General features: G+C 52.6%; 1 protein-coding gene across 1 annotated transcript; it reads left to right on the top strand.

Annotated features, from left to right (window-relative positions):
• Nucleotides 1-450: 450 nt before the first annotated feature.
• Nucleotides 451-7,780, top strand: TMEM72 (transmembrane protein 72). Its single transcript, XM_037401360.1, has 5 exons — nt 451-805; nt 4,822-4,888; nt 5,314-5,385; nt 6,115-6,254; nt 6,442-7,780. Exons 1-5 carry the CDS (start codon nt 736-738, stop codon nt 6,900-6,902), a joined length of 810 nt encoding a protein of 269 aa, XP_037257257.1. The 5' UTR covers nt 451-735; the 3' UTR covers nt 6,903-7,780.
• Nucleotides 7,781-8,027: the final 247 nt, after the last annotated feature.

Consider the following 8,027-nt stretch of genomic DNA (forward strand, 5'->3'; position numbering starts at 1 on the left):
ACTGAGGTTCCCAGGAAGAGAAATACACATCGCCCCTGCTATGATCAGCGTGGGTCTGTAGGACCCTTGGGAATAAATCTGATCTCTTTGTTCCTGTGGTTGAACATCAGCCTGGACACTGCCTGAGCCACGCTTGTCAGAGCCAGGGAAAGCCTGTGTGCTGAGCAGCAGCCGTGGTGGAGGGTGCAGGGCTGGAGTGCCCTGGGAGCCTTGTGACTTGCCAGAAATGTACCGCTCTTTTGCCAAGAGCAAACATCGCCATCCTCACAAATGGTTAACCTGCAGGGAGCTGCATAGCAGTAATGACTTCACATGCATTTAATCAGCTTGGGCTTCCAGAGCCTCCTCTGGAGCAGGAAAGGCCGTGCACCCCCGGTGCAAATGTTCCCAAAGCCGCACCCCCCCTTACCAATCATTAATCATCACCCGGCCGGCAATGTGAGCAAGCAGCAAGCGAGCAGGAAAAGGCCACGTCTCCCACAGCCCCTGCGGGAGCAGCGGGAAGCAGCGCTGACCGGTTCCCTGTGGTGGCAGCTCGCTCCCCAGCCACCCTCCCCTGGGAGCCCCGGGGAAGTGGCCAGTCCTCCAAGCACTGCCCTTTCCTTCAGGAAGGTCACTTGGTCCTGGGCGCAGGAGGTTCTGCCTGAGGCTGGGAGGTGCTGGGCTACGCATGAGGCGGGGAGCCCTGAAGAGGAGCTTCTGCCTGGTCGGCACCACAGTCTTCATCTCTTCATCATGCGACACAAAGCCTTTTGGAGTGCCCTGGAGTACACCTGCCGATTGCTGGGCATCTCCACCGCAGCAGGTAAGAGCAAGCTCTTTTTTTTATTTGGCACTAAAAGGCACTGAGTGGGTGTCAGGATCCCTGAGCTGTGTCCCTGCCTTTGGCTAGGTGCAGCCACTGCTCCATCCTGTGAGGGGGACAAGGAAACTTGCTCACTTTTCCTTTGGGACTCAGGGAGGGACAGTGCTGTATGCCTGGCCAGGTTTTTTGCAAATGCTGTGGGAAGCACAGTGAGACATCAGACAGGAAGAGCGAGCACTCTGTATGGCAGAGAACAAACTAAAGCACAAATGGAAAAGAAAACTAAATTGTATTCTTCTAAAACAGACAGGCACAGGCAAGATGTGAATGACACTGAAAAGCAAAATACATGTGACTGAGTAAAACTGCCAAGCTGCTCTGTGGGATGTGAAAATGACGGAGGAGCTCCCTGTGCTATGCACGGTGAGATGCCCTGTGCCAGGCAGGATGGAGAAGTCCCAGCCATCATGGCACAGTTTCTGCCAAAGTGCTGCTTTGCCTTTCTAGCAACCCATCAGGGAGCAGGCTTCGGAAGCAGTTCAGGTTATAGCTGCAGCACAAACATCACAAGTTCTCTCACCTGGCTAGTTGCATCCTCTTACCCACTGCCAGGGGCTTCTTGGGACCCATGTCCTCTGGGTTATGTGACACATCTTACCACTTGGTTTCAGGTGAAATACAGGTGTTTTGAGCCAGACATTTCAGGCACAGCATCTCACCCAGAAGGACTGAACTGTGGTGAATACCCCCTCACATGAGACATCTCTGGATGAGATGTGGGGAAACAGATAAAGCAGAGGGCTCAGGGGTTCCTCTGGCACTGCTGCTGACCCATTGTAATGGGACAGGACAGACAGTGCTCTCTGCCTCAGTTTCCCCATCAATAAAGCAGAGATCAAAGTGCCTGATTTCCTTAAACGCTGGAGGTGTGAACTAGAGGTAGGAACTCCTAGATGAGAGGTGACTTGAGGTGGTGCTGTGATTCCTGTGTGAGTCCCTGAGGAATTTTATATTCAGACACCACAGAGCAGTTCACAGCAGGCTCTCCTATCTTCGTATTTCCTGTATCAGCTACAGACAGCCATGACCGATGCTTTGCTCAAGTTAGGGCAGCAAAGTAGAAAGCACACAGGTCAGCTGAAAAGAGCACAGGTCCCCAGTGACACCCAAAGCCCAGCTGGGACACTGGAAGCTGTGCTCTGGAACATGCTTTAAACAACTGATAACAGACAGAGATTTGAGTCTCTGAGTTTATACAAACTCCCAGTTGGTAAGTGCACATCATGATGAGACTGCAACAGATAGGAGCTGAGACACAGCTTTAACCAGCTAATGCAATCTTTTCCTTTCTCCATCCCCATCGCCCTCAGGCCTACTACATGAGACCCATGCTGGTCATGTTCTCTCTTAAAGCTCCAATGAAACTCATAGAGACCTTCCCAGAAGAAAGCATTAGCTTCTTGCCATGGGAAAACTAAAGCCAGGACAGAAAAAGTGAAAGTAGCTTACAATTTGGAAGTGTGTTAGTGGAGTATAATCTCCCTCTCTCCTGCTTGTTTTCTTTTCACTATTTGCATTGTCTGCACCTCTTTCTGTAGTTCTTGAAATAAGCAGTGCAATTGTGTCTCTGTGGAGCATCACAGAGCATGGCCAGCTGCACTGCCAATCTTTGTGCTTTTCCATAGCTCTGATGCATTCTCAGTATCACCGGACTTTCCCAAAAGGCCAGTGAAGAATGGGAGGTGCCTGTGTTTTACTCATTTATGTGTCTCAATAGTGTAAGAAAACAGCTTGATGCAGTGTTTAGTGCCTGATGAGGTGTGTGAGGTTTTTGCATGAAATGGAAACCATGCAGAAGAGAATCCCATGGGTTTTGTTTGAAAAAAAAATAAATAAATGAAAGGAAGAGGAGAGTGCATCAGCCTCGCTAATTGATTCTGAGAAGGCTGAGCCAGCTCCATAAGCTGCTTGCTTATACACAGAAGGTTACCCATGTAATATAAACCTCCCCTTCCCCCAGGATCTGGGAGTGTAATGGCTATCTGCAGTGGTGGGGCTGCAGGGTTTTTTGTGTGTGAGAAATCAGACAGCCCCTACCATCAGCAGAGCCTCATGGCAAGTTAGCAAAGAGTGATCAAACAGCTCCGCAAGTCACTGCAGTGTTTGGGGCATCTCTGTAGTTTAGAGATTTTAGGCCTTGTGATTTCTGCATCTAGGAGAGAGTCCTTACTTATTTCTTAATTCTCATGCTTTCAACCATTTAATTCCTAATCATGTGCCTTTAGCCACATGGTTTGGATAAGATCCAAATAAAGGCAGCAGCTAGTCCAAACAAACACCTCGGAAACAACCCTTTGCTTCTTGCATATTCTTCATCCAAATAACTTTGTGGATAAAGCAGAAGCTGTGTAAAATGAGGAACCCTCCTTATCCAGAGCAGAGACTTGATCCTAACAGCTGAGCTGTTGAATTCTGCATTCATCTGCAGGGAATGAATGAATGAACTCCTCATTTGTAGGAAAAATTGTAAAGAAGAGTTCTCAGTCACAAGATAACAAAGGACAATACTTTGAATGTAGGATGACACAGCTCACACAGCTTCACCGATAAGGCTGATTTCCCCATGTCCCTGCTCAGGGCTGGGGGGACAGCCTCCATGGAGGAGGGTGGTGTGTGGGCTCCATGCGTTCCCCCGGCTGACAGGGGCCAGCAGCTGCAGGTGAAACAGGAGGAATCAAAGCAAGACCACAGCTTTGTCTTAGTCCTGGCTTTGCTCACCCAGGACAGGAGAGCTATGCGCTCAGGCACAAATCCTTGTCATTGATCCACCTTATAGGCTTCATAGACATTAGTCTGCATTCCAGTTTGGGAGCTTCATACCCCTCTCCAGTTAGTGCAAACCACAGCTCAGAGAGATGAAGCCAGCTGGCACCTCAAGCCTCGGCCAGTGTGCACAGAGCAGGACGAGCGGTGAACTTCCTGAGCACCAGTGGATGGGCAGGGACAGCTCAGTGAGATGTGGAGCCATCGAGTGCAGACAGGAGTGCAGTGACTGCCTAGAGAGATGCTGCGGCCATGAGACCTGGGCTCAGCTCAGCTCCGCACCTCAGGCACTTGTGCAGCATGACTGTCCAGTTGCACACTGACCAACTTGCTGCAGCTGGTGCAAATACATTCATTTCTGTTCCATTTTTGAAATAGTCTGGTTGGGAATTGAAGGACATTGAAGAAAATTTTCCATCCCCTGAAGCTATTGGCCCACAAAAGCCAGTTCAGGGAAGATTTTAGCCTCACTAATACTCTTAATCCCCCTTAAATTGACTCCCCAGTGTGCTGTGCTAGCCAGGGCACTGAGGGGACGTTCATTCTCTGTTTTTAATCTGCCTGCTCCCGTTATATGTTTTTCTGTTTGCTTAGCAAAGGACCTTGATGCCATGGCTACGGCCCTTTGTGAAGGCAGCTGGCATGGTTCCCCCGTCCTGCTCCTGTCCTGCAGCCATGTATTGGGTGCAGCAGGCCTGGGCAAGCAGGGAGGGCAGGGGAGTGAGGCTGGCAGGCACTGGGGGGACCGGGGCAGAAAGGCCCCCAGACCATGAGGGGGCAGAGGTAGATGGGGTAGTGGGAGGGAAGTCCCTGTGGCAGCTGTGATGGAGCGGCATGGCAGGTGGTGGAAGGGACACAGCACACTGCTGCTCACCTCCTCCAGCTGTCCAAGGCCAGCTGGTACCCCCAGATCACCTCTCCCCAGCCCAGTGGCAGTGCTGCCATGATAGTGACGCAGCTGGGATGGGTTTCTGGGCTGTATGTCAAGGCCAGAATTCAGCTCTGACCCCCCCTGGGTTGGTGTGTCAGCATGAATCACTGGTGCTGGCAGTCCTAATGTGCTGCACAGCACAGGAGGAGCAGCTCCACCAGCCCCTGGGGAAACTGGAGCATCGATCCTAGAAGCTGGGTAGGGCACCAGAGAGTTGGGAACCAACCCTGCAGTCAGCATCTTTCCTACTTTTTCTTTCTAGTGCTGATCGGTGTGGGAGTAGAAACTCTGCAGCGAGGACAGTTCAAAAGCCTGGCTTTCTATCTGATGTGAGTATTTTTGCCCTTGAAGTCAGAGCTGGCTGGGGTGACCCGTTTGACCCCTCCACTGTGTGTAGCACCAGACTAAACTGCAACAGCAGCAGGGAACATTGCTGGAGGCTTTGGGGAATTCAGATCTCCATATTTAGGTTTCAAAATAGTAAGCTATTTCTGTTAGAGAAAGAGATGCTACAGCACCATCCCTAGTACTCAGATTCTGGCAGGCCAGAGGTGACACTGGTTGCAAGTTATCACCTGAGGACAGAAGGGCTTTGAGCTCTCCTCCACAAACCAGACAAGTAGTGGGTGTTCAGTCCCCAGTCCACAGGCTCTGGTGAACTGGAACTAGTAAATCCTGGCCCTCTGTGCCCCTTCTGGCACCTGGAAAGTATACTGAAGCCAAGCCCTGCCCCCCTGACAGCTTTACTTTTCAGTTTTTCAGGAGTCGCCGTTACTGCCTGTGAAGGCGGCTTCTTTATCAGTTTGTTCCTGGAGATGTGCTTCACGTGAGTAGACCCTGTCCAGTCTTCTCCAGCCTTGGTGGGACCTCCCTAAGGCAACTCGCTCCTTACAGGCAACACCAGACCTAGCTGAGCTGCAAGTGCCAGACCAAAGGTCCTGCCCCTAATGCCATAGCGAGTGCACTCAGGCAGGGGGGAGGTGAGTGAGGCCATGTCCACAGCCAATTAAACCTGTGTTTTAACCCAAGCTTGTGCCATAATTTGCTGAGCATCAGCATGACAAACCCTGGTCTACAGCATGTACTTAACACTCAGTATGAAGCCCTACAAGGGGCTGGGGTTGAACGAAGAGCCAAATTCCCAGGGTAGGCTGCAATTCCCTCCCAGAGACAGCACAGACATTCAAGTTAAAATGTAGAAAATCCTTATGTACTTCTCACACACTGAACACTTCTGCTGTCTTTTAGCATAAACTCAAAAGCCTTGATGGCTTAAACGCAACGCCTTACTCCAGCTAATAGGGACTCGGCTAGTGGCCAAGTGAGCAAACACACCAAGGAGACATGGCCTGAGATGATGACCTCTGGCAGATGTAGCCCCTGACCTCTTTTCCCTGTGGGAGAGGCTCAGGCTTTGCTTACTTTCCCTGACCAACACACCGGTTTCCTGGAAAACCAGAGTGAGGATCCACACATCTAGATGAGTGACAGGTCCAAATCTTCTTGCCATGTGCTTGATGCCACATCCCATAAGGACCTCTGTTTCTTTCCCCAGATACGAGCCCGACTCCCTGGCCCAGGCCTGCTGGAAGCAAGCTAGATGCCCAGGGAGCTTCCAGAAATTCCTGGGGTACACACTGCTCTCAGTGGCTTGCTTCCTGCATCCCGTCCTCGTCTGGCATGTCACCATCCCTGGTGAGGAGCCCACACTGGGGTGGGGAGTAGTGCAGATGGAAGACAGAATGGCCTGTTGGGCCAGAGAGGGTGGGGATGTGCGGGGTGCTACAATGGTTTCAGATGGTGCTGAGCTAGCTAGACCAAGCACTGCTTGATGAGGTCTTCACCTTGTCCCAGCCTTCAGCCAATATGGCCTTCTCCCCAGGCTCCATGCTGGTGCTCACCGCCCTGGCCTACTTCCTGCTGAGCAAGAGGAGGAAGAGCCCAGGGCACAAAGAGACGCATCCCCAGGCAGGCCAGTACGTAGACCCTTCAGCCACCGTGGCAGCCTCAACCATCGCTGGTGACACTGAGCAGACGTATACCTTCCACAGGGCCCAGAGGGAGCAGCACCACTCGCTGCTGGGCCACATGAAGAGCATCCTGAAGGCCAGCAAGGACAGGAGCATGGCCCCAGTAGCTCCTGCCCAAACAGCAGCCCCGCCAACCCCACGCAAGCAGGTGCACTTCCAGGAGAAGGTGGTGCAGATCATCCCCTCTGTCAGCGAGAGCTTGGAGGATGTGGAGAGTGAGGCTCAAGAGACCACGTCGGACACAACACCCATCCTCACACCCCCCGATGCCCCCGTCATCCTTGCTCCCCTCAGCTCCACAGGCCTCTTTTGAGCACTCAGAAGGAACGAGAATGGGACAGACCTGCTACCCCTGGCACTGGCATCTCTCCCGGCTGCTCCAGCAGTGAAAGGGCCCTCTTTGCCCTCCCTGCCTCCAGGGTGACAACTGTGTCACCCCCTCTTCAAGGGGCTGCCTGTACTACATGGTCCCACACCCTGTGACGGGGCCGGTGGCAGTGCACAGCCCCTGCAGTGCCATGCCCTGGGGACAGGCAGTGGTTCAGCCAGGGCAGGAAACTTTCTGCTCGCATGTCCTCATGCCTGGGCCACACCTCTGTTACGACACTACACACCACAGCAGCTGCTCCCGCCTAACATCACAGCTATGGCACGTGCCCCCCATGAGGCAGCAGCAGGCAGGAGGAGAGGAGACCACCATGCCCCCAGAACAGTTTCTGCTGGGGTCAGCTGTCTCCCTTCTGCCCTTGCTGCAGGCTGAAGAGCTCAGGGCTGGGACACATTCAAGTGTGGGGCACTGCAGCCTGCATGTTCCCTCACAGCTTCTGCACCAGCTGCAGCAGGCCCAGAGTACCAAAACGTCATTTCAGAGACAGGCTGAGACCAAGTGCATCCCTGGGGCTAGCACTCGCTGAGTGCCCTCCCCTGAGATACACTCTGAGCCCAGCAGGGAAATCACCTCTGGCCTTGGCTCTTGGGGACACCTACGCAGGAGCAGGGAGGACCCTGGGTCTTCCTGGTGTCCCCTGCCTTCACAACCATCGAGTCAGAAGAGCTTTGGGATGGCGTAGCAGCTCAGGTCATGAGATTCAGCACCGAGCTGACACAACAGACTGTGTGTAACTCCCAGTGTATGTTAATTATGGGCCCCAGAGGGCAAGGCAATAATAAAGTTACAAAGCTGTCCCACCATGCCAGCTCTTCCTTGAAACCTTCACCTCTGGCTTAATCCTACCATATTTCCTGCCCTGTGAGGACCTTTCACCTATAATCAGGCATTTCTCCCCTGTTCAACTCATCGCCTTGGCTTCTCCCACCTGAGGACTAAGCAATATTTGCAGATGGCAAATGCCATCTATGCCTGCAGATACCATCACCAAGACCCTCTCAGCAGCATGAGGCAGGTCTTCTGGCAGCACATGGGAAAGTACTCGAGTGG

This window comes from Falco rusticolus, chromosome 9 (genome assembly GCF_015220075.1).
Source record: "Falco rusticolus isolate bFalRus1 chromosome 9, bFalRus1.pri, whole genome shotgun sequence".
NCBI classification, from domain to species: Eukaryota; Metazoa; Chordata; class Aves; order Falconiformes; family Falconidae; genus Falco; species Falco rusticolus.

Excerpts from the sequence above, each read along its gene's own strand:
- TMEM72 (XM_037401360.1), top strand. The coding sequence starts at position 736 with ATGCGACACAAAGCCTTTTGGAGTGCCCTGGAGTACACCTGCCGATTG. Across the intron at positions 806-4,821 it reads GGGCATCTCCACCGCAGCAG|TGCTGATCGGTGTGGGAGTA; the intron begins GTAAGAGCAAGC and ends TTTTCTTTCTAG. Across the intron at positions 5,386-6,114 it reads TTCCTGGAGATGTGCTTCAC|ATACGAGCCCGACTCCCTGG; the intron begins GTGAGTAGACCC and ends TTCTTTCCCCAG.